Source organism: Falco biarmicus, chromosome 13 (assembly GCF_023638135.1).
Source record: "Falco biarmicus isolate bFalBia1 chromosome 13, bFalBia1.pri, whole genome shotgun sequence".
NCBI classification, from domain to species: Eukaryota; Metazoa; Chordata; class Aves; order Falconiformes; family Falconidae; genus Falco; species Falco biarmicus.
In genome coordinates, this window is record NC_079300.1 from 5,468,581 (window position 1) to 5,495,600 (window position 27,020).

The 27,020-nt window shown below is 47.6% G+C and overlaps 1 protein-coding gene across 2 annotated transcripts in view; it reads right to left on the bottom strand.

Annotated features, from left to right (window-relative positions):
- Window positions 1-27,020, bottom strand: part of MECOM (MDS1 and EVI1 complex locus) — a 348,406-nt gene that overhangs the window by 39,280 nt on the left and 282,106 nt on the right. The window contains exons 1-2 of one of the 2 annotated variants that reach the window (XM_056358821.1): window positions 10,622-10,953; window positions 8,775-8,909 (exon numbers count right to left, since the gene is read on the bottom strand). Coding sequence is in view for 1 of the 2 variants with exons in the window: in XM_056358820.1 (XP_056214795.1) it covers window positions 8,775-8,909 (135 nt within the window). In the remaining variant the exon portion in view is untranslated. Of the gene's footprint in view, window positions 1-8,774; window positions 8,910-10,621; window positions 10,954-27,020 lie in introns of those variants that run through there. The other variant, XM_056358820.1, reaches the window with a different exon arrangement.

Sequence of the window (27,020 nt, forward strand, 5' to 3'; positions counted from 1 at the left end):
ACGGGGCTGCTGCGTGAGCTTCGGCGTGCTGGGCATGCGGCTGGGGCAATGCAACTCGTTTGATCAAAGGCTGAACACATTTAAGTGAAGCCAGCTTTTAACTCCCGCAAATAAATCTGATGCCAGCACTGCATCCAGTGAATATTTGCTTTAAGCAATGCCTGCTTTTCCATTTATTAAGATAAATGTATTGAAAACTGGCTTTTTCTTCCAGAAGTATAATGGCCTCCACACATCTGAAAGGGAAGCTGCAGTCCGATCTGTGGAAAATAACCCTGCTTGCTGGCTGGCTTTGCGTGGAAATAATACATGTATGGCATTGCACGCTGAGCAGAGAGACTTCTGCAGACCTCCCTGCTGCCACAGCACCTGCTTCCCACTTGGGGTGGGAGCCGGATCAGGCCCACCGCGCAGCCAGGTGGGACCTCCACCATCTCCAAGGGACTGTGCCAAAGCTCCTGCTCTGGCCAGGACTTGCCTCAGTGCTCCCGGGTTTTGTGTCACAGTTGGGTAACCTCAGCTGTTCTTCTGAGGTCAGCAGCGCATCCACACCAAGGAGCGAACATAAACCACAGCGAAGCCTTCTCCGGTATTCTTCCTGTCCCATCAATGGCATTTTGATGGATCTTTTCACCTCTCATCGTGATGAGGACACACGGACCGTACACAGGCATAAAGAGGAGCTTGTTCACGAAGCGCTGCACCGGGGTGCATCACTTCTCTTTGGGAAGGCCCAGTACAGTGCAGCATTTTTCTTGCAGCTGTGGGACAAATCCCTAACCAGGGTGTAAAACTCTGCAGCCAATTGTCCTGTCTGTGATGATATTGGAAAACATCAGAGACGATGCAGCTACCCACAAGAAACTGTCTGCCCAGCCTTTCTGTACCTCAGTAGGGAAACAAGACAGAGTATGCAAAAAAAAAAATCCATGTTTTAGGTTGAGTGATATTTCTTTACTTTGCATCTCAGAAGTTAACACCCTCCAACACAAGGTCTATGTGACAGATTTCCAGCTCTGTCCTTTTCACATTATTATTATTATTATACTAACTTTAATTATTAATTATTTTTTTTTCTGTATGAACAAAACCCCCTACCTGTACTAGCAGTTCATATACCAGATAGCGTTCCAGTAAGGATCTAAACCATTATATATTGAACTTTAAACCAAAATGACTGTGCAGGTAAACCTAACGTGATTTTAAGAGCTGTCCTTAATACTTCACACGAAAAGCTTTTTTCTTACTCTTTGCACCTGAAACCTGGAATTACCCTGTCTGAGAACAAACTGAGAAGCTAACTGCTGAAATGGACCACGTTGCCCAAGTTTTTAGGCAGCAGCAGCCTCCCGTGGGCAGACGGCTTGGGGGTCCTGCAAGCCCCCAGATGGGGAAGCTCATAAATTACCCCCCAGCCCTGCAGGTCCCCTTGGTTTGCAACAACTGCAACCTCCACCACAGGCAGTATTTTTTTGTTTTAGGAAACACTAATGTAGAATAAAAGGACTTTCCATTGCAAAGCTGGAAGATTTCCTGGACACAGTCCTGACTCTACTGTAATTAACGAAAGGTTTTAATTTTCTGACTATCACCTCTTCAGCCTGCCAAGCCCATTTTTTTTTCCTGACTTTCCTGCGCTAACCTGGGCTCACAATGCACGAGCACGCAGCAGTCTGCCTAAAGACGTATAGGAAGAGCCGCTGCACGGTAGAGGAACGACCGGGGGTGGGGGGGAAATAATAAAAGCAAAGTCCAGATGCACATTTCACATGCCCTGGGATCAGCGGTGTGTGACTGCAGTTTATATAGGAAGAGCAAAATCGGATCCAGATCTGGAAACACTTTCAGAGTTCAGGGGGTCTGAGGTGGGGAGAAGTTGGGGGAGGCCTAACTCATCAGTCCTCTGTGCCTGCCTACACCACAGGTCATATATTTATGCTACTGAGCAGAAATAAAAGCTCCCAAACTGCAAAGCCGTAAAGGGAAAGGGGAGGAGGAAAAAAAAAGGAACACACACAATTTACTTTTAAATGGATGAATAAGGCCTCATTGTTATGAATCCCAGTTTACTTTTCCTGGTCAGGCACTTGAAATTTTATTTATGCTTAATAGACTGCATTTGGCATGTGTAAAGATGACAAAAGCGTGAATTATGAACGACCTTCAACCTATTCAGGAAGTTGTAATAATTGAAATAATAGCAAAAACGCACTCCCCGCGAGCTCGGCCCGGGGCCGTGCGCTCGGCCACGGCTGCCCGCCGGCTGTGAAGCAGCTCGGCCATCCCGCCTGCCCCGGCCAGACCCTCACCCCCTGCCTGACACCCTCCGCCCCTGGCAAGCTTCAACCCAAGGATGCCGGTTTGAGGGGGAGAAGCGACACTTCAGCGATGAGTGTGAGTAAAGGCACCGGCTGCTGCACACACATCTGTCATGCTCAGCCCCAAGCAGGGGCTGTAATTCCGTTGCATTCAACTAAACCCTTTACTCCTGCGTGTATGAGAGCTTTGGAAAACATTGCATGTGGCCCAGCACCACCTGGGAAATTCAGATTTCAGGGCAGAGAGATGCTGCTCAGCATTGGCGCTGCGTGTACTCTAACCCTCCGGGCGAGGTATTGAGCTCACGCAGGGGAAAGCACCGAGTGACTTTGTCCTGCACCACATGGTGTGAGTGGGAAGATGAGGACCCACTCTGTGTGGGATAGTGGGAAGAAACAGAAGACCCCAAAGGCAGAGCACACCCCGATGAAAGCCTGGTGAACCCCACCAGCACCCACAGAGCCCTGCGCTGCCACTCCTGCGCCAACACCCAGCACCCAAGGGGCTCCGGGACTCCACCACACGCTATGGGTACATCCACCCCGGGCATCTCCCAGGCACCTTTGGTGTCCCAGAGGGGAGCGTGCCTCGAGCTGGGGCAGGGCAGCGAGCGCCTGGAGAGGTGGCATGCACACTGCCAACTGGCGTTTGCCTCCACATTGCTTTAGAGCAAGAATGGAACTTGCTTGACAAGCAAAACAAATTAAATGTCCAAAACAAATAATAAGCATTATGTTCAAGGAGCTCGATCAAAATCAGGATTTATGCCCGCCAGAAAAATGAGATGGACGGATGGATACATAACCTCAAAACAAGCCATAATTAAGTATTTGAGGGGGAAAAAAATGAAGGAAAAAGGTCCAAACTGGGAAGTTTTAACTTTAGCTCCTGTGATGAACAACTTTTGCAGCTGGAGAACTGTGTGATGAAACCCGAGCCAGGTTCCTCTTGCCATACTCAGGCAAATGATAAATTGCAATGCACTGGAGTTTTTTCAAGGGCTAATATAGAGGAGTCCTTCCCCAGCACTGTATTGGGCCCAAAGAAAACCTCAGCAAAAACCCACAGGCAAAACTCAGCAAGTGCCTGCGTGCCAGTGGCTGCAGGGGCATGGGTGGGAGCCCAGCGGTGGGGAGCCGGCCCTTCCCTTCGCCCTGCAGAGATGGTGGGGGAGCACCGCAGAACCTCAGCACCAGGACTGTGAGCCCTTTCCTTCCTCATTTCCAAAAAGCTCCAAAACTGTTCAAGCGGATCAAGCAGGAGGGGCTGGAGCAAGGACACTCTCCTGAAATGGCACCAGGAATCCCCATTTTCCCACCTTCCAAGGGAAACAGTGCCTCCTGCTCCCTGAAGCCAGAAGGGAGCTACACGTCCCTCTGCAGGGCACCATCTTTGGTGTCTCAGGGCTGCAGGCCACCTCCCCAGCGATACTCATGTCTTCTTTCATTGTAGATGAGTTTTTGCCTCTGTGAGAGCCCTGGTTCAGGGCGAGAGGTTGCTACATCCAGCTGGGCTGCTCCAGCCCTGCAGAACCTCCTGCTTGGGGGTCGCTGACCACCGACACCAGACCACAGCCCCTGCGTGCCCACCCACTCTCCCGAGGTGACCCCTCCATGCAGTTGTCTTCTAACATTCCACCTTCATCCATGAACCACACAAAGTGTCTGAGTTGCAGCCTTGCCCCGGCTCTGTGGACATCGACAACCCCCCATGCTCTTTCTGGCAAGCACACGACCATGATTTGACAGGCCTCGTCACAAAAGGCATTTTTGCTTAGAAACAACTTGCCTCACTACTTTTATTAAACGTGAACTGTCGATAAAAAGCTTATCACTGCAGAACTACTTGCCGGGTTTGGTTCTAGACTATTTTAGGTCATGTCAGGACAGGCCAGCGCCGAGAGCGGTGCCACCAGCAGCGCATTAAGCACCAGATAACACAGGCGGACCTACAGACCGGGCAGGAGTTTCACCCACAGCCTCAGCTCAAACTGCAATAAGTGGAAAATCACCACCGAAGAGCTCCTTGTTCCACTAGCCGCAGCTAACACAACCCTGCTCCACTGGAGACAGATTTTCAGTGGGAGCTGGATTAAGCTTCATTTGCTTAATAAACTAATAACTCATAGGGAGAATCGCGGCAGAATAGGGCCCCACATGCGCTCAGCATGCATGTGCCCTCCTGACCCACAACAGCCCAAACCTTAATTTCACTCTCTGACAACAAAGCCTCGAAACTATTCCTTAAACACACAACTTTTGCAGGTGGCTGTGTGTGGAGGGGCTGCTGGCGGAGCCGCTGCTGCCGCTGCCCACAAGCTGCCTGCCGCAGAGGGGGGGGGCAGCGGCAGTAAAGTCTGAAACTTGAAGCTGTGCCTGCAGATTAAAAAAGTTTGTAAAACATGTAAGATGTGATCAGGTCTGGTGAAACCTACAGCAGTAGGTTCACCCGTGTAAGTTTATATCACTGACATCGGGCACGTTGTTAAGAGGGTAATACTACTGGTTTTCCTCCCATTGCAGTGGCGTATGCCTGAGTATAAGGAAAGAAGACAAAACACAGCGGGGAAAAAAGAAAGCCAAACCCCTATTTCAGCACACAGAGCAAACCAAAACCTCAGTAAATTAATCTTGAGCCACTTTTGAGTTTTCCATAGGTAAACCAAAGGGAATCCGCAGGAGCTGCTTTGCTGAGGGGGAAGAGACCTGGAAGCTCAGGGCAGTTTCACAGCATTATGTGCCTGTATCACTGTCAGAGCTCTGCAAGCAATAAGCTAGATAAAAACAACATTCAGAGTTTAAACTTCAACTGCTACCAACTACTTTTCTAAAAAGAAAAAAAAATATTTTTTTCTAGCTTGAAGGTGACTGTGATCCCAGCCTGAAAATGTGCCTGGAACGCGTGACAGTCCCTGACACGCCATAGCTATACTCACTGTATTTGCAACCGCACTTTCATTAACATACATATTTTAAAATAATGCTTTTGCTGGGATGACAGCGCTGCCAGAAAACCTAACAGTGCTAATCATTCTGAAGTCATTAAAAAGTTGAACTAATAGATGTTTAATGATAACAGAGGGGAGTCATCCAAGTTAGCAGAAACTAGTATTGAATCCTGACTCCGACCTGAAAAAACACATTCCACGGCACTAACAGTGACAAGACTTTCTGCAGCTCTGCACACACTGTAGTCTCTTTGGGGAAAGGAAAAAATGAGAGTGCCCTGTTTGTGGAATTTTATTATTCATATATGTCTTGAATTACATACGTTCCAGTTAGATTAGGTATGACAGGAGATAATAGGAAGACAGCAAAGAGAAATCCTAGATCAACCTCGTTTGAAATAATAATAAAAAAAATGCAGCTTTTAAACCCTACTCCACCTCCAATCAAATGAAACATGAGTTGCATCCAGCTTGCATGTTTTGACTGCATCCCACCATTATCGAGCTGTTCATCTTAGCAAAGCTCATTTATACAGTCATAAGAGAGAGCCCAGGCCTTTTGTAAAGTTGATCCTAAGTGATGAAACCTAACCTCAACCGTGAGTCAGGGGGTGGGGTGGTATGTCTCTGAAAAAACTCCAATAAAGAAAACAACAAAAAAAAAGGGGGGGTTTCACTCTTATTGTTAAATACACAAGGTAGAGCTTAGCAGTGTGACTAGATTACACATTGCCCTGAGATTCATCTCAATCCTGCCTCCAGCAGTCTGGGAATCATACCTGTCTGTCAGTCAAGCTTGAATTTAGTAGCGTAAACTTGTGGGCACCATGAGGCTGGGAGCGCTGGCAGGATCTTTTACCTTTTCAGGTACAGCCCAATGTTTGCTTGTGAATTTTACAGATGAGTTGAAGCAATTAGAGGTGAACAATTACTGCTGATGGAGTGTCTGTGCCTCGGGAGCCAGCAGTGGCTCCCGCAAGTGGGGATGCTCCCCACGCAAGCAGAGCTGCTGAGGCGCTTCTTACTCCTGGGGGAAGCAGGGGGAACTGGGATGCCCCCGCCCAGGTGCCCCTCTACCCTGCACCCAGCACTGGCTGCCACTCCAGCTGAGCTGGGGTCTCCTGTCCCAGCTGGGCTGCATGGCTCTGCCCTCCAGCTCTAGCTGTAACCACCAATACACATCCTCAGGCTTCGCCTTTTTTTTTTTTCCTCCCCCATCTTTTTTGTCCTCCCCTCTTCCACCCCCCTTTCTTTTTAATTTTTTTTTTCTCCTCCTTTTTTCCCCCCTTTTCCTTCTAGGAGCTACAGAGGCAGAGTGGCCCGAAGGCAGCCCCATGCAGTCTATACACAGGCATATACACACGCTTAGTCCTGACCTGCATTTGTCACTCCTTGTACATGCACACGTTTGGCCATCTAATGTCCATTCCCAAGTTTGCCTTCCTATTATATTTTATATTACCTCTGGTGAGCTTGTGCCAGAAGAAAGCAGAAGGAGGAGCTGTTAGAAAGACTTTTTCACTTTAAGATTCGAGAGCACATTTTTAGCATTAACTTTTTAGACTCTGGTCATAAAATGTTGGAGTACACGTACAATTCTGCGGGTGAATGTGCAGTGTTTCGAGAGGGCCAAATCAACAACAATCTCTTGCTGACAGCGCCCAGCTCACAACATGCTACTTGAAAGACAACCAATTCTTAATTTGCAAATCTCAGCAACGATAAGCTATAAAAATATGGAATTATGAACAGCACGATACTGTGCAAAATAAATAGCAAGTCTCCAGTGAATGAAAGAAATTATTGGCAGCAGTACAGCCACCACTACCAAATGTCAGAAATGTAAACACTAAAAAAAAGAGAAAGTTAAAAGCGCCATAACTTTCCTTCCAAAAACGTCAAGACGCGCGTGCGTATCTGCATCGCAAAGGTAGATGCTGATGTTTCAGCCTAGGGTGCATTTTCAGTTGCAGATCACCAATACGACACAAAGACAGTAAGTTGCTTTGACCAATGCACGTGATTCCACTCCTGATCTTCCCTATCCAAGCCAGCTCTTATTAAAAGTAAAATATTTGAATTTGCTGTTTCAATTAATCTATATAGTTTCCTTTTCGTATCACTGTTCCGTTAATGTTCTGCACTGAGAGAATTTATCTGTTTTCAGCATAAAGCATATTTCAACTTGGAAAACGTATTTTGCGTTTACTAATAAACTTTATGGCTTCTTCGTTTAAACCAGCTGCTACATAAAAATGAAATTAAATCTCAGTCGGCTGGCTCATTCTGTGTTACATGTGCTCAGGGCTGAACTGTAAAACTTGTAAAAAAATCTTCTCTCATAGTTTCTAAAAAAGTTATTTAAACCAGTTTTAATCGGCTATCTCGCATGAGCAAAATACATAATGCTGTGCTGGAAAGAGCAGGCTGTCTCATATTCATTTCCTATACGTAAGGAATTTGATTAGAAAGAATGATTTCTAATTAAAGCTTTGTGTCTGGTTGTGATTCTTCTTTCAATACTGTCAAGGCAATTAAATCAGCTAAAGATAATCTTTAACATTCACCTGATGCAGTTAATTAAGTGGTGAAAAATGAAACACTGATTAAACGAATCAAATCCTACATTACAGGTAGCAAAGTTTAAATTGGAAACTAGAATTCACAATCAGTTGCTGCTTTGCTATTTTAGGTATTTTACTTTAAAGAAGTATAGCTTTCTTAACCTAACTTCACCCATTAAAATATTTCATAATGGCATGAATTATCTGCAGACTAAAGTGAACCTTGATTTAAGAAACACCTAATAACTCATCAGCATAATTGAAAACAAAATGCTTCACTGCGTCCTTCCTCTGCCTATTCCAGCCTTTTTTCGAACACACCAGGATAAATAACGTTTCAGCTCAACAAAGAGTGGATTTAAGTGCAGTAAATATAAAAGAAAACCACTGAAGATCCTGGTTCAGCACACAAGTGCTGCGAGTTCTAACAAAGTGTATGGGAAGGCACAGGAATATTCACACACGTGTGCATTCAAACCCAAAGCCCCATACACGCAACTACATTGGCAGCATTATCAGTTTTGTGTCTTCCCCTTCATTCTCTCCATCAATTTTACATTACAGCTTCTGATCAACTCAACGGTTTAACGTAGCAATCCAAGTGGACTGGAACAGGAGCCAGAAAATGCTGCTAATTCAAAATCAGCAAATACTGGCTTTGTATTCCAAAGAAAGCACTCCCAATTTTTTTCAGGTATAAGATGAAATAAAAAGAAATTATTATTTATGAACAGAAAAACAGAAAATCCTTATGATCTATTGCCCATAATCAAAATTATTCTATTCTGCATTTCACATCTGTGCCTTATTTTTTGCCATAACAGCAAACAGGCCAAAATCTGTTGTGAATTGCTGTTGGTTTTGTTTAGTTGTTTTTTTTTTTCTTCCATTGACACCTTAAAAGTTCCTTAAAAAAGTAAGTCCAGAAAGTGAACGCCACATACCTGATCACTTATCTGACATGCAACAAGGTTGTGCTGATCGTAGCATCCAGCAAACTTGATATATTTGAGCCAGTTTCCTACATCTGGTTGACTGGCATCTATGCAGAACTTCACATTGCAAAACTCGTCCAAGATCTAAAAGGAAGAATATGAAAGATTAAATCTTTCTGTCTTTGTCTGGGCATACTAATCACAAGATAAATCACAGGTTTCCAGATAAACAAATGGATAATAATAATAATAATAATAATAATACAGGCATGCTTATTCAGAAATATGCTTCTCTGGTGAGACTATATTTTTTTTTAGGAACAGTCAGAATATGTACATAACAATAAAAGGACAATAAATGTACTGAAAACCATCTTGACAAATGTCCACATGTAATCAAGAGGTTGTCTAATTACTGCTAAGAAACATAATGCTAATTTAAAAGGGATCTGATTTTCTCTGCATTCATCAATGACTATGTTTGAAAATATTATTTTAATCAAATATGATTCAGTCAGGGAACATAACGGAAATTATTAAAATAGGTGGTATTGGCTTCATTTAAGGTTTCTGTTTTGTTTCAGGGTTTACGCTGTTTGCAGCCCCCATTTGGTCTTTTCGTATTTGTTGCTCCGAACTAAACTTTATTTGGTAGGCAGAGTTATTTATCTCGTTTTCATATTACGCTCCCAAACAGCCCCTTCTGTGCAACATGTAAATCACTCCCCTTAACTGAAGCAAAAAATAGAACTCTTTATGCCAAACTAAAGAAAATAAATGAAAAACAATGTAAACACTCATGCAAAACATGGCAATATTCAATACATACCAATAAATGGTTCCAATTACGCAGACAATAAACAAATATAATGAGATTGCTTGTGGACAAGCTAAAGAGGATGTTCTATGCTAATATTATGACAAATTACTAATCGTTACATATGACTGAATACCATTATTTATTTGCAAGCTTTACCACCGGCCTATTTGAAACTTTCCACAGCATCCCAGTGAGCTCACTGCTACATTTGTAACTTCTCCGCCTTGGCAGCGGCAGCAAACCACCCGGTTTTATTAGGAAAACAAACAAACAAACAAACAAACCCAAACTGAAAACACCATAAAACACATGCCCCAAACGAAAAGCAAAGGGAGAGGGAGGTGGTTTCCCCGACGGGAAACGCTGGGGCTCAGGTCGGGCCCGGAGCACACTTGGCCCCCGCGCCGCGCGGAGGGGAGCCCGGCACTGCGCCCCGGTTAAAGCGAACCCCCGGCGGCTCCTACCCGGGCACCGCCAGTCAGGAAACGCGCCCCGCGGAAAGCGGCGGTCCCGGCGGGGGGCGGCCCAGGGACAGCGGCCGCTGCCCGGGTCACCGCCCCCCCGCGCTCCCACCGCCCCCCCGAGGCCAGAATCGGGCCCCTCGGGGAGGTGGGGGGGGCGGTGGGAGCGCGCCAGCCCCGCGCTGCACAGCATCGCCCCGCACAGCCGGGTTTCTCCTCCCGAGCAGCCTTCCCCACACACACAAAAAAAAGGGGGGAGGGGAGAGCGTACCCCAAACCCACGACCACCCAGACCCCGCGGCCGCGCTGCGTGGGGCCCAGCGGAGCCGCGGGAACCCCGCGGGCGCGCACGCTGCCCCGCCGCCCGCACCTCTCGGTATTTTTTAGAAGGAGGGGACACACACTGAATTTTCCCTTCCAAAGCAAACCCCGCTTTGCTCCGGGAGGGGGGGGGGGGCGGCTCATCCCCCACCCCCGGGGGCGGCGGAGGAGGGTCCGCCCGGGGACCGACGGGGCAGGGCGGCCCCGTCCCGCGGGGCCGTGGGCAGCGCAGCCGCCGCGCTCGCCGCTCTTACCTTGTGTCGCCGGGAGCCTGCGGGAGAGGGGGGGGGGGAAACGGGGTGGGGGGGTGGGGGGAGAGGGGAAAATGTCCTTCAGGCGGCTGGAAGCAACATCTTGGCTTCAAACGCGGGCGGAGGCCGCGGCCGTCGGGTTCCGGGGCTGCGGCGGGCGCTGCGCGGGCGCGGGGCGCTCCAGCATTTGTCGGGGGGCGGCGGGGGCCCGGGGCGCCGGGCGGGGTGGCCGGGAGGGGGCTGCCAGCCCCGGGAGGGGGGGGGGGCTCAGCGGCGGCGGGGCTCGGCGGGTTTCTGCTGGCTCGCCATCACCTTCCCCTGCCGGCCCCTCCTGGTCTTATCGGCTGGGCTGGTGTGTGTGTGCGCGCAAAGAAAGTTATCGGGAGAAGGGGGGAGGAAAGAGAAAAAAAAAACTACCAAAAAAAAACCCACCCCAAAAAAAAACCCTAAGAAAAAAACCACACACACACACACAAAAAAAAAAAAAAAAAAGCAAAAACCACACAACCCTCTTTAAGGAAAAAAAAAAAAAAAAAACAACAACCCCACCGCACACCGCTCAACAAAACAAACTTCTTTCACTTCTCCGCCGGGGATGGGAGAAAAGTGTGCGCGCGTGGGCGGGCGGCTCGCCCCCTCCCCACCCCCGCAGCTGCCCGCGGCTCCTGCCCCGCCGCACCCCCGGACAGCGCCCGGCCCGGCCCTGCCCGCCCCCCCCTCCCCGCCCACCCCGTCGGGTCCTGCCAGCCCGCCGCTCCCCTTCGGGCACTGTCTCTTTAAAGCGGGGCAGCCCCGGCTGCGTCGGCGGCCGCCCTACACCCCCCCACCCCCCCCCCCAAGCCCGGGCGGCGGCGGCGGCGCTCCCGGCGCGCTTAAAGCGACAGCGGCCTCGCGGCCGGGGGTCAGCGCCAGGTCGCGGAGGAGCGGCCCCGCGGCAGGGGCACACCGGCAGCCACCCCCCGCATCCCCCTCCCGGGGCCGGCGGGGGGCTGCCGCGGCCCGGGCCCTGGCCGCTCGCTTCTATTTATACAGCGGCCGCGGCCATCCCCGCCGCCGCTCGCCCCCCGCTCCCGGGAGCGCCGTCGCGGCGGCCCCGCAGCGGGACTGCGGCGGGCGGGGAGCCCAGGCCAGCCGGCCCCGACGGCTTCTCCCGGCGCTCCAGGAGCCAGCGCGCCCGGCGCGGTACCGAGTAACCCCCGCCGCCGCCGTCACTGTGGCTATTAATAATAATTTTTAATGAAATGCAACTTTTTTTTTTTTTTTCTTTGCCCGGCCAATTTCCCGACGACCCCGGCTTAGTGCCGCGGAACCACCGCCCGGTTTGCTGGAGCTCGCTAAACCATTTGTATTCCCCCCCCCCCTTTATTTATTTGGTAACGAATCCCATGAATGGAGGCGGCGGGAGGCTGGGCTCTACCTGCCGGCGGAGCGGCGGCCGGGCCCGCTCCCACCCCGCGGCAGCCGCAGCCCCGCCGGCCCCGCAATCCCACCGCGCCGCAAGGCGGACACCGTCCGGGCTAACCGCGGCAAGATACTCCTATTTTAGCGGAAAGAGTTGGGGGGGGGGGGGGGGGAAATGCCGAGCTGGATCTTTTATCGCACTATGCAGAAGTGCCACCCACTTTTTTTTTTTTTTTTTTTTTTAAGTACAAATATATTTCTCAGACTAAAAGTCGATTTTTTCTTTCCCGGGGGGCCGGGGAAGGATGGCAGGGGGAGGGCGAGAAGCCGGGTGACAAGAGATGATGATTAATTCGTCTCACCGGCCTGTTATCTGTGACATTGAACTGTTATTTCAGATAATAGCTATTGTTCAAGGCGGGGAGGGAAGAGAGAAGCGGGGGGGGGAACAAACCCGCACGAAGTGGTGGTAGGTAGGACAGGAAAAAAAAAAAATCCTTTGTCAATAACCTCAAAAAACCTGGTGGGAGATTCCCACAGCAGCCGGGCCTGAGAACCGCCCGGTTTGCCGGCCCATTGATTTCCTGCCCTCCCTCTGCTTGTCCATTGTTGGGGCTTTTTTTTCCTTATTATTATTTTTTTCTCTCTCTCTTTTTTTTTTTTTTTAATTTAGCCATAAATTGGACCGGCTCGAGCTATGAGCTGTTCTATTTTCTTCCTGTCAGGATGAGGGATTTGTTTTATGATGCATTGTGTATTAAATACAAGTAATCTGGGAAACTGATTGCTCGAGCCCATAGGCCTGATCAGAGGCCCCGATAGGAGCCGGAGCCCCCACCACCACCCCCGCTCCGCCACAAAAGGAGGAAACGCCGGTGGATAAACAAAAGGGCCTCCCGGTACCGGCAAAGCGGGGCCGGCCGGCACCGGGGCTCCGCCGCCGCCGGGGCACCACCCGCGGCCGCTAGGTGGCGCTAGCCGCCGGGACACGGCCGGGCTGCCGCGGGACGCGCCCGCCGCGGGGCCGGGAGCGGGGCCGGCAGCGGGCGATGCGCAGCCGCGGGACCGTCGCTGCCCGATTTTCGGGGGGGAACCCCCGGTTTTGATAATTTGCCTTCATGCACCGCTCCCCGGCGTGCTCGGCTGGACACCAGCCAGGCGGAGGGGAGCGCGGCCCGAGGAGGAGAAGGAGCACGAGGAAGGCCCATGGCCCCCAGGCAGAGGGTCCGCGGCGGGGCGCGGGCAGAAGCGCTGGGCAGCGCGGGGTGTGTGGGTGTGGGGGGGTGTGTGTGTGTGTGGGTGGGTGTGTGTGTCCCGTCGGGGCTGCACAACACACACGGATTTTTCTTCTTTCAAGCAAGAATCTCTTAAATGTACCCACAGCCTTTCCTCCCGCCCCTCGGATGGTTTGGTAGGGGCTTCAAGAGGCCCAAATATTTCCACAGGGTCCCTTTTGCAATTGTTTATTTAAAATAAGTCGCTATATTAGTGGAGGCAGTAAGGAGTTAGTACTCAAGTCTGCTAGTAATTCCCACCAGGCTGTAAACTGATGCCTCTTTTAAGCCTTTAACTTCATGGTCGTCCCAGAAGTAAAAGTTCTCATAATGGAGACCCTATGGGCATCGTGCATTCCAGCACATCATTAAAGCAAAGCAAAGCAGCTCAGCCACAGCCAGATGAAATAGCTGCACTGTCCACTTCTAACGGGCTTCCTGTGGACAAACACGGCCGGGGACAACGGTGAAAAATCAGAGGCGTCGCTGGCGATTTTTTAAAAATTTCATAAATGTTCATATTAAGCTGAATATTATCCTTACGCTTATAGAGCAAGCCACTTAATAACCACACTTTTAAGTGGGGTTTAATGTTATATTTCTCAAGGTGACTAAACACAACATTGAGCATCCTGAGTAACACTGTGGTGAGTGTTTAAAATACCAGATGAGCGTATCAAGCAGGGAGGGAGAAAGGAAAAGCAAAGCAAAACAAACACAGCAGAAAACAACAGCCCTCCAACACATCCACATGGTCTGGGACAGACCCGGCAAACAGCGACAAGCAGGAAAGGCGACGCAATTCCAGTGTGTTAATTCCTCCCACCCTGCATTGTGGATATCAACTTAAAAATAAATTAAAATTGAGTGAAACTACAAGCGTTGCTGCTTATTTCAGGGGGAAGGGCCAGCCCTCTTCCAGCCCTTGGGTGAGGTAGCAGTGGTGGGCATCGCGGTGCTGCCGCAGCTCCATCCCGGCCGCCCCTCTTGCCCTCACACGCTGTGGGGCTCGTCCCTCCCGGCCAAAAGGCAGTTTTCAAGTGAGGGAGAGGAGGAGGAAATTAAAGGTAAAAAAATGTAAATAAAAAATTTCCCTTGGTCTGGAAATGGGCCCAACTGAAAGCATGTTAATCTCCACCTCGGTAATTTGGTTCTTCTGGAGAAGACAGAAGCCCTGCTGCTGTGCCCTGCACTTCATAAATCACGTCTTTATGTGGACAAGGTCAGGGCACCTAACAGCTCAGACATGGGCCTTTGCAGTGGCTCGGAGGGCTCCGGCATGTTTATTCTCTTGCACAGATCTCCGAGGAGCAGTCCAGCACGCTTCTAATTACTTTTGATTATTTTCATTTGCTCGGGTCAGGCTGGCTTTGCCGGCACTGCTGGAGGGTGGGTTTCCTCCCCCCAGCCTGGCTGTGGGATGCGGGGGGATCACTGCTGTGCTGCACCCAGCACCCCCTTCCCCAGGGCAGTGCAGGCCTCCGGGGACCCCTGGGGCTCACCCACCAGTGGAGGGGGTCTCCTTTCAGCAGCAGAGCAAAGCCTGAAACCTCCAGCTGCAGTGAGGACACCCAGCCAGGCTGTCCCCAATAGCCATGCAGTGAGGGGCATTTACCCATCTGAGATGAGGAGTGTGCAGAGAAGATGCACACCCGCTGAAAATACTGAGTGCGTTTGAGGAAAAAAAAACCCAAAAAACAAACTACTCCATATCCTTGCAAAATAAAATTAAAGCGGTGCATATGCAGGCGATAAAAAAAGTGGAAGGACCTGTGCGACTGCGTTGGGGACAGGGCTGTGCTAGGGAGCTGCAGAGCACACGCGGCTCCTGGCCGTGCACAGAGGCAGCACGTGTTCAGCTCCGCTCACCTCCTACTGCCATGGACCCCCCCAGAACAGCGCGTTGTTGCTGTGATAAATAAGCACGCAGAGCGAACACGCGGCACCCACACGGAGCAGATGCACGGCAGGACCACTCGATCGGTGCCCTGGCGCTGGTAGGGCCTAGGTGTGGGGGAAGCTGGCCCCACGTTCCCAGGGGTGCTGCTGCCCCCTTGCACCCCCTGCTATGGTCTGGAGCAGCCACGATGCTGCTACTGGCAGAAGCCAAACCACTACCCAAGTCCTGAGCAGAAAAGCTCCACTTTTTCTCTCCTATGCTCTAAAATAGCGTGTTCCTTCCTACCACGATCTGAGCTTGACAGCTCAGCCCCACTTTCTCATCTGCCATTACCCTGGTGTGAGCAGGGTCCCAGCAGACCCACTGCCCTCGTGCCCTGCCCAGCTGCCACACCTGCAAACTCACTGGCATGCCGAGTACTGGGGCGGGCAGCTCCATCGCATCCCGCTGGCGAGGGTCTGCCTGCAGCTGTGGGTACCATCACGGCCGATGGGTGAGGGGAAACTCCTAGAGCAGGGGCTACCCTGGTGGGACGGAGTTTTCTGGCAGGCACTGAACCACACCAACGGGGTTCGAGCCCAATTCTTTTTGGATCTTGGGCGCTACTGCATACCAGCAGAAGGGAAATCGCAGCAGATTTGTCTTCTCCATCAACAAGGAAGATGTAAAAATGGATTGGTGACTAGTATCCAGCTGTCTGGGTGAATTTGCTCCTGCCTTGGGGAGGAAGGCTTGGAAACCCTGTAGAAACACGGCAGCAAGAGATGTAGTAACACCGTATTACAAACAAGCCATGGCCCTTGCAGCCCCAAACTGATGCTGAGGGATGCGGTGCCGCTTGTCCACCCCGACTGTGAGCACACTCCTTGCAATGGGAGAAAATCTCCTCATTTTCCTCCTCTAAATCTTCCCCCCGGTTTCCCTGCCAAGGCGTGTGCTCTGGTGCTGGATGTTGAGGACTGTTGCTGTTTTCCTTCGTAGTGTTCATTACTTCCATTACAGAAGAGTCTGGAAGCCTCCAAATCCAGCCCGGGCCCTTCTCACGCTCAGGGCTGCTGTAACCGCAGGGCGAGGCAGTCCTGGCCAGGCGGGCTTGGCACCCGTGCGTGCTGAGATAAAAGTCAGGGGAGAAACCCGTGTTAGCCAGCTTGTTTTAACACCTACTAGAGACGGGGCAATTTAAGGCAGCGGCTGATTGATGTGGGTGCTGGCCTCCTGTCCATCCAGAAGCTGGGTGTTTTCCTGTGCTTTACCCTTCTTGTGTTTTGAGAGCAAGCCAGAATTCTGGAGAATCTGGGAAACTCCATTGGCGATGCCCTAATTCTGCATCTCCCCCTGGGTGCTGGGCAGCCTGGAAGGGCTCTTTTCTCTCTTAACCGCCCAAAGAGTAAAAGACCTTGCCATGGCCCTCTGAAACCTACCACTGTGACCAAAAAAAAGTCTGGTTTGGGTTTATTTTAGCATTCTCGTTCATCCTTGCTGAAATACAACTGAATAAATCTGTATCAGGATGTGCCCACCCCAAGACAGAGCAGGGGGACCCTGCAGGCGGGGGCTGCACATGGGGCGGCCAGAGGTTCCCACCTGATGTAACCGCTGCTTCTCTGCCTGGAAACACAACTTTTTGCAGAAGCTGCTCTAGAAAATTGAAGAACTCTATGCCTGAGAGGGCACCGCACCCAGGAGGTAGAAAGCACAGTTCAAGGATTTTGCAGACTTCTTTTGTATGTATGTGCATAAGAATTCAACAGGGATTCATTAACTCTTAGTTTCTTTCAAATTTTTAATTTTCAAGCCTTCTCATTTGCCAAATAGTCTGGGGACAGCTTTGGAAGACCTTTTCCAGCCCCAGAGCCCCTTGTGGCACAGGGAAGAGCCCTGCAGGAGGGGTGTATGGCAGCAAGCCCTGGAGCACTGTTCCAAACTATCCAGAGTCTGACAACAGAATTTGAAAACTGAAAGGATGAAGAAGAAAATACCAAACCAGAGAAAATGCCAGTCCAAAAGGGATTGGAAGGGTTAAGCAACAGAACTTTACACTACAAGAATTACTGTGATGCATAACAGGCAATTCCATTTTAATAATCAATTTTAGGAGTGACTGGCTATTTTCAAAGCATTCCTATTGTAGCCAAAGTTTTAACTAGCCGTACAAGAGTGGACATAAACACCTGTGGACTTTATAAGAGTAAGAAGCAATTTATCACCCAATAAAAAGTCAAACACTCATTTTAAAATTTTCAGGTTTGCATTTGCTATTTTAAATGTACATGTGTGGATGGTTCTAGGGGAGGTACAGAAGAGGCGGATACGCACCCTACATGCAGAAACACACGTGCAGACGGGCAACATAACCAGCTCCGGCAGCAGGGAGGAAAAACCTGCCTGAAAGCATCACTGTTACAGTTTCACCCCACCAACATTTCGTATTAAACATGTTGTGATCATCGACCAGAGTTGTCTAAAACCTGAACTAAACAGGCATTAAATCAGCTGGCATATGAAATTACTGCAACTCGATTTTCAGATAAACCACAAAACTTGATGAACTAACATTGTTCCAGCTGAATTAACTCATCATCCCTGGGAAGGGAAGGTTGCGGAGGAAAGCAAGGGTGCTAACAGTGACGATTAATCCTTCTCCTATTGCAAGGCGCTTGCCTGTGAGCGGAGAGAGACCCTGCTAAAGGCAGGTTAAGGATCCACAGTGCCTCAGAAACATCACTACCCTGCCAAGCCCTGCCAGTAGCACTAGATAGTATTTACATGCGGGTAGGAGAGGGAGAATTCTTTGTTACAGGCTTGTTATGAAGCTATAAATAGGTTAAAATCCCCATCAACACTTTGAGTCATGCTCGGTAGATAAACCCAAGGACTGAAATTCAGGAATGATAATTTATTCAGCCAGTGGAGGAACATGTAGGGTTGATCCTTATCTTGTACTGGGAAACCTCCCTGGGATTAAGTTGGGAAGTATTTGGACATAAGTGCAACGTGATGGGTCAGGTTCCCCACCACTGGCGGGCAGAGCTGATCGGGTGCACCCCCCTGGGTGTGCAAACCAGGGTCCTGGCCAGCGCATGCTTCGCTAGCCCTGGGTGTGCACAGCAGCCCACCTGGGCATGCATTTGAAGTGCTGCTCCACATAAATTAGTCACACATGGCTAAAGGTGCCTGATTAATTTTGAAAAATCTTACTCCAAGAGTTACCTGGATTGCACTACAGAGATTTTGCTCATGGGGAAAATCTCTGGGGGAGGGGGGCCAGAATGTATTTGATACAGGGGTCAAAATAAACCTGTCCTATAACCCATTGATCACAATGGGTTATTAATGAAATAGCTGTGAACATCAGAATATCCTTCTGGCAGATTTCTTTCGTAAATGAGTTGAACATTTTCCAATTTCAAGAAAGTGCTGCTACCTATAAACTTGGAAATTAAGGCTTTTTCCCCTAAGACTCAGGTCCCTCGGGGCACTTGTGTTCTGGCATGCATCCCTTATTTGCCAAAGAAATTTCAAACTTGGTAATTTAGCACCATACTGATAAAACAAAGGGGGAGGGGGGTAGCAGCTGAGCATGTGTGCATGTGAAGGAGGAGGGAGGTAAGTGGTACAGCTTCAGGCATTTTTTTCCTGTGGCTTTTTTATCCACAAGTCATGCTGCAGATTTTGTGTGAGATTCATAGAGAAAACATTCCCAAGACACAATATATAAGGTGCATATCAATCCACTAACTGAGTTTTGCAGATGCAAAATGACCTGCAGAATTTGAAGAAGAATGGAGGCTGCTTTATAACCATTTTTCCATATAACTTATTTAAGCCTAAAATGTTGGGCTAAATTCCCCACTAGCAGAATTATGAGTATTAGTACTGTTAGCATCACAGCAACACCTAGAGGCCCCAGTTGAAACTGGGACCCTTTGTGGGTAGAAAAATAATAAACATGAGACTCTGCTCTGAAAAGCTTACAGTTGGCGTGGACGGATAAAAAGTGTGCAGGATGGGAAGATTATAATTTTGTTTTGATGGATAGAATATGGAGATTTGCTCATGGAGAAAATCAGTGGTGGGCTAGGAAGGAACCTCATGCAATATTTTCCCATGACTTCCATTCCCTGAGAAGTTGCTTTTTACTTCCTTTCTTTGACTGCAATGAACAGAATCTCCTATCTGCCTGCTGGCGTTCACAGCTTCTCAGGGGTAAAGAGCGGGAGCCTGCTTGGTCTCTGCCAGTTAAAACAACTCTGCATGCTTTAATATGGCTCATCTGTAGCAGAAATTGTACTTTATCACCCTTTTTTTGCTAGGAAAGTATTTTAGCTTTGGAAATGAGCAGTTGATGCTTTGGAACAGATCTTTAAACATAAGCACGTTGTGCTGATTGGTACCATAAATGAAACCTTCTCCTATAGAAGCAGTTTTGGGGAGGATGCATAAAACTGCTTCTGACTTTTGTGGGAGAAACGAGAAACAGAGTTCATGATGTCAAATCCTGTTGCTAGGAGTCATCTAGCAATCATGCAAGCACAGGTGGATCATGATCCCCACCAGGCAGAGCCAGGGAGAGACTGCCCCAACCACAACACCGGCTGCTGCTAAAACTCACCCAACGAGTGCAAAAAGCAGCAGGGCACAGGCATATGCTCAAGACAGGTTGCAATTTTTTGGGTCTGTAGAAGCAAACTGAGGCAATGTGTTAAGAATAGATTCTTTCCACCAGGAGGGATTTCAGAGACTGTACGATCTGTATTGCTGAGAATCCAGTGTAGTGAATACGGCACTGAACACCATTTCTTTCCCTTTCCAAAACACAGTAATTTGGGGTGGAAATTGCGCTCTGTCTGGGCTTGATCAATAGTTTTGGCCACCAGTTCATTCCCAAGGTTGCCAGCTGTCTTATGTCAGTGCTGTCTTCAGTATTTTGAGCTGCTGGTGCTTCCCTGGTAAATATGTGACCACCTTCCCAGGCCCTGACCTGTGCATCCTTCAGGCCAGACCCTCGCATGGGGCAAAGCAGATCCACTGAGGTTAAGGGAGCGGCTGTAGGATGGATCGACTGAGGAAGGTGCTCATCTTTGTTGGCTTTTCAAGGAGTTATAGTAAGGTCAGGGCCAGGGAAGGTAGTCACATATTTACCAGGGAAGCACCAGCAGCTCAAAATACTGAAGACAGCACTGACATAAGACAGCTGGCAACCTTGGGAATGAACTGGTGGCCAAAACTATTGATCAAGCCCAGACAGAGCGCAATTTCCACCCCAAATTACTGTGTAGTCCCAGAATCAGACGGATGCTCAGACCAGACTCAGGCTGCCCCAGGGCTGTAGAGTGGAGGAGCTGCTCCGTCTCCAGATGAAAGTCAGTCCTGGATTCCCCCACTCACTTCAGCAACATGATGGGGGCTGGGACACGGTGCTGGCACTTGGCGTGCTGGAGCACACCAGGGCTGCAGCCCTGGGCAAGGTGGGGATTGAACCAAAGCACAGTGCCTCTGGGAACCTGCACGCATCACAGGATATGCCAGATATTTGCGCATCCTGTCATTTTGATGTAATATTTGTGACACCTCCAGAAATAAACTGAAGATGGAGACTCTCCTGCCAGGCACTGTGAACAGAAGCTCAAACCAGTCATGCACTGCACGAAGGAAATCTGGCAGCTTGGGCGATAAAGAATGGAATCTACATCACAACATGAGTGACCACAATTTTCCCTAGTGCTTGTGGTATATATAACAATGCTATAAAAGATGAAAGCAGGAGTTGTGAGCGCTCATTATCATTTCAGAATTGCTTAATTCTTATTTAATTCTCTAAGTTAATTCATGAGTTTTGTCTCAAACAGAAAACCATAGGTTTAGATTGAGGTTGCTGTGGACCAGGAAATACTTCTACAGAAAGCAGAAACCGAACTGGCTTGAATGATTTATAAAATGTGAGGGTTTCATTCCAAAATATCATTTATATGCCTAGAAATCTACTCAGCAAATCTAATCCAGCAAAGGAAAATGAACATTACCCATCCATGAATAAAGATGGGAAGTAATTCTGCAGCAGTTTCAGACTATGCTTGCCCATGTATGACAAGTAACCGATCTTTCTACACATCTGTTAGGTTTGTATTTACCCTGAGTTTAGCAGGCAACATGCAGGGACAAAGAACACCATGATAATCTTGAAGAAAGTAATAATTATAAAGCAATAATGATAATAACAGCCACTTGCCACACCAAGAGTTAAGCACATCCTTCCTCCGTTAACACATCTACTGATGGGAAAGAGGAAGGAAGGTCAATGCCAGGTGCAAAAACTAACCAGATACCCCGAAAGTCCAGTAAATCCTTGTTCCTTTTGATACAGTACAGCTCTGCCAGTTTAAGGTTACAAAAATAAGAATATGAATGGGATATAACAAAGACTTTTTTGTCCTGACTTCCAACCAGCCACACGAAGGGTTTGGTACCCATGGATGATGTTGTTCCAGGTGATTCATTGCAACTCCTGTCAGTAGCCAAATGGCCAGCAGACACATGTGAAGTGCAGTGACCTTGGCCAGTAATAAAAGTAAATAGCAGTTAAAATGAAAGGTGTATATTTTTAGAAGAATTTGTAGTGTTTGGACTCCAGCTTTGGATGGCTCAAGAGCATGTTATAAGCCAAAAATCTGCTCTTTGGTTTTGGTTTGTTGATTAAATATACTTGTTACCAAGACCATCAAGCAGGAAAAAATTTAAGAGACTTCAACTAAGATATTAACAACTACAGCTGCAGCACTGAACAACTAAAATGTAATAGCTCTTCAGATCTCAAGTTATTTCTACTGACTGCCATATAATCAGCATCTTAAATCTGGGCATCTCTTCAGGCAGTTATTTGTGTGATATATACAGATCAATACCTATTGATTTTATAATTTTGATTCATCTCCACGCAGTGCTTCAGTTTCACATCATCTTATTTATCAAGCTCTTCTCTACACCTTTGCTTCCAAGCTTCCCGGTGCTTCCAGGCTACTCAAGCAGGGTCCCACCATACCCCCCCCCCCCCCCCCCTTGGGCCCTGCACACCATTTCAATGGGCACACACTTGTCATGTCCTGGGGAGTTTTGTGTGCAAAGAGCTGTCAAGGATAACCAGGGTCATTAATATGTGAGGATAAAGTTCATAAACCTCCCACGCTAATGCCATGTCCCCACTGTCCCTGCTGGACCTGGAGCCCCCCCCCCCCCAGATTTCCCAGGAGGCTTTGCCACCCCAAGGGCAGACCACTTAGCAGGGTATTCCTCACCCAATGGGCAGGACTTCAAACTTCCCTCTGTGCTGGTTTATGAAAATATAGGCTGGACAAAATTTTGCACTGAATATTACAGTTTATTCTTTTCACCCCTGGAGCTTTTGGGACCCGTGCTGGCACCTGAAGACCTTCCCCATTGCAGCTGCTCCCACGCACAGCAGCAGCAGAGTGGCTGGCACGGAAAGCCCGACAGGGACTGATTAACAGCGACCTGCTTGACATACTAGAGGAAACCAATGCCATTGCTACTGCTGGCAAGCACGTCAGGGAAATCCTGTTAACTTCACTGGATTGCATATATGCAAATGATAGCAGATTAGAGAGCCTTAGCAAAGCTGCCGTTCCCACTGAGCTCCCACCAGTTTGCATCGAATAAATTGTGTCTGAACGTGCTAGGGATGCCCCAAAGAGACTAAATCATGATCTAGCGATTCCTTTCTGCCTAAAGCTCCAGCTCGACAGGACAAAGCTGGGCTGCCCTGCCGTGCCTGGGCTGGCTGGCTGTGCCCCCGCCAACAGCTCCCGTGCAGCACCGCCACGGCCCGCAGTAAACAGGATGTGGAGCAAAAGTGGTTAAAAACCATCAGCTGAAATATGTGTGGGGAATGAATTTAAGGCAAACAGGAAAACTTCTTTACATTGAGAATGCCCAACAAAAAGAACTGAACTCCCTTGCGATGCAACGCTTTCAAAATGTTTTTGCAGAAGGTGCCGAAGGGAGCTAGGATGTACTGCATCCGTGAAACGGGAGTTATTAGGGTGAATGCCTTCTGGAAGGAAAACAAAAGGGGCTGATGAAGACTAAACAACATTTCAGGGGGGCTCACACACTACAGCAAGATAGAAAGCATGGGATAATTACAAAATAAGACCTATCACCGTGCAAAAATAAATGACTTCATAAATAGCTATAGATATCATGTTAAAAGCACCTTTAGGAACAAAAAGATGCTATGCTAAAAACAAGAGATCTAAAGAGCTGTTATTACACATCCATTACATTTTCTGAGCTGTCTCAGTTACTTTTTGAAGTTCTGTATACATGATACAGCAAGGCAAAACATTTTATGTACCGTAAGAAATTTGAAACAATGTTTAATGTTCAGAAGATAAAGTTAACAAAATTACACTTCAGTGGCTTTTTTATTTCTCTATTTTATGACCTTTCAAGAACTTAGAGTGAAAGGAAACAAGAAGGAAGGATAAGCAACCATACGCTCCTGCTTGCTTCTGTCTACATTGCTGATCAGAGCACAAGGCAGAAATCATAATAAAAAATGTCTTCTTTTTAATGCCTAAATAGGAGCTGTTAAAAGACCAATGTTGTAATGTGTTTTGGGATGGAAAGCATTTGTTCCTTTTGCAGTTATCAACAGTCATATGTTATGTGATTTTCTGATTTTTCTCCCTGCAATTACAGAAGCCCATCGCACCTTCACAAACGTTTGGAACAGTTTTTCTGCTGTTTCTGCTTTTTCCAAAACCAAAACCAACTACAACTATGGCTCTCAAGAACTATTTCTACAAGCACCAGGCACCCTCCATTCCTTCTAAATGCCCTTCATCACATCATTACACACCTCTCAATGACACCGTTAGCTATAATCACTGACTGCACTGGGCAGTGACCCCCCACAAGCTTCCATCCCACAGGATGCCAAAATGCTCGGGATGCAGCTGCTACAAGGCATCAATGCTACAGCACACACATGCACAAAATCCACTTTCCAACCTGAACACGCACTTCAAATTCAAGCAGGAGCCATGCATCGATTTGTGTTGGGAAGAGGAAAAATCAATGTATGAAGAGTTGCTCATTTCCCTTGGAAGGAGAAGGCAACTACAAAAAAAAAAAAAGTAAATGTGATGGGAGATTGATAAAAGTTTTAGAGCATGGTGTAGTTCACTAATACATTGTCCTAATGAAAAAAGAAAAATTGACATCTGAGTGGCATAAGGCACATCAAAGCTAGTATCTTGCCAAAACTATGTTTTCCATTGAACAATGGAAACAGAGGTTTGCTTAAATGGTCATATTGCTACTGTGAACAACTTCTGCAGTTGTACATCTACTCTACTGGTGAATAGATGGTCTGGTAGAAAGTAAGGAATAATTTCTGCTGATTTCAGGATGGAGATGCAAGAGAAACTACAAGAATATAGGCAATATTTTATAAAATGTATTTCACAAAATATCTCAAATGAGTAATCATTGAACTTTTAAAAATCCTAGTATTTTCTGTAGCCATAATGACTATATTCAAATGCATTTTGAACATTTCTTAATGTAGTTCTAGGGTGTCTGGTTTTATTCTCAATTAACCAGTTTTTTTTGTCTTTAAAGTAGAAGTTTCAATGGGATGTCTTCTGTTCCAATCCTGCAGATTTAATATCTGTAATTCAGAGGTCAGTCTAAGCAAATCTGAAGGTATTTTAGGTGCTAGACTACGTACCTGCAATCCAAGTTCTTGTGGTCAAATTCGTTGCTGATATAGCTTCAATGAACATTTCAGTGCTTTTGCACTTGGGAAGAATTTGCACTTGGATGGGTTTATTCCTGGCATGAATTTCAATGCCAGAATAAAAATCAGATACAGCTACTTAGGGCGACACCCCTTGACTAAAATAAAATGTATGGGGAAGAAAGATAAGTGAGCGACCGGGAGGTAGTCACTGGAAGGGTGATATCCGTGGAGGATAAATCTATAGCATTATTATAATATAGCTAATATTATGGCTTGCAACATTACAGTAAAGTGTACAGTAAGTTGGAAGGTGCCTATAGCAGGGTAGCAAGATGCAGTTCCCCTCTTCTATGCTTAAAACAAAGGGTGTGATGGAAAAAACCCTGTTTTTTCAGGAGCTAATTCATGACCCTTAGTCACCTTCCACTCATTTCACTGGAAAAATATTCCAAACACTTTCACCATTAAATTCAACAGGGAGCTCACATCCTTCATGATGGAACAGGCAAAGAGCCTGGGGATGGAGCAGGAGCCGGTGAAGCGAGGAGTACCACCTCCAGTGGGCAGCTTGTTGGCCATGTAACATGGCTACTGCATTAGTATTTCAGGTGAATGTGGAGTTAACACCTGAGCCTTTCAGCAAAGATCTTTAATTTCAAAGGGCTGCTCTGAAATTTCCCAAATCTGAAAGAACACCTCCATACACGTAACCATTACGCAGGTTCAACACCGACCCAGGGAAAGTGTCACCTCCTGAATCACGAGGGATGCTTCCACTAACATCGATATTTTCCTGGGAGGTCCCCCAGCCAAAGCCTGCCTTGGCCCAGCCCTGCTTGGAAGATCTTCCAGGGCTGTATCACAAGGTGGTATGGCTGGAGACCAAGTCAAGGCATTATTTTATTTTGTTTTGGTTAGTAGAGTTGATATTTGGTCAAAGGTTCCTAGCTGTGAAATGGTGAGGAGCTGCCAATTTCTAAGCTAAACGTTGTACATTCATATCCTGCTACCACTAACTCCATTATGATTAGTCAGGAGTGAACTTAGAAGGTTCAGAAATAAGGTTTGGATAAACATCCCCAAATTTTGGATGCTTATCTGAGCCTGACCCAAACCCCCTGAGTATGCAGAATTGAGCTGGAAATCTGGCAGGAATGTTAATTTCCACACTTTTCATTTCTCTCTTGAAGGCTATATTTGCAGTTTAAGAAATTTCCTTTAATTGGAATTAGCATAATACATTATTTCCCTGTGGTGAGAACAGCTTTTCTGTAGTTACTCTGCCTGTTTGGATTTTGTCCAAGGAAGTACAAAGGGGATGAAAGTGAACACAAAAATCCAAAGTAAATACATGAACCAAACTTGTTAAACCCCACAAATGGGTAGATTCTTGCTTAAGACTTCCCCCAAAATAAATGACTTGGTGCAATCCTAAAATGACGTCCTTTGGTTTTAATGGTGTCCCTGTACAAATGCCAGCCATACCCCTTTCACATACATTTGGTAATAATTAATACCTTCAGGTATTTGTGTGCTTTCTTTTCTGGAGTACATTGCTGCTTCAGATAGCATCTGATTTGTTTCATTTCATTCATTATCATCACCTACAAAAACGCTGTGCCAAGGTACGGCAGACCTTTGGAGAGCTTGAAGTCACAATTAGTAGGTATTTAACCCTCCAAAATTTAAGAGTTATGAGACGACGAGTCCATTCATACACCAAATTCTGTGATATCTGGTGTGAAAATGAAGTATTTAAGCAACCAATGGAGCCTTCAGATGAGGGGAACTTTACACCCAGGTTGCACATGGGAGGCTCAACCTGCCATTGAAAAGGTGCAGCCTGCGCAGGTGTAAATCCAGCTGCTAGATCTGACCTTGCTGCAGACCTTGGATTCAGCTGGGGAGAAGACTATAAAACGGAAACCTTGCAAATACTCAGTGATACTCTTTTCAAATTAGCCTCTTTGCAAATCAGGTAGCGATACAAAGCGCATTCAAAATTACATAAGTGACCTCAAACCCTTTCCAGACATGGGGCCAGGAAGGTCGTATTAGCACCCA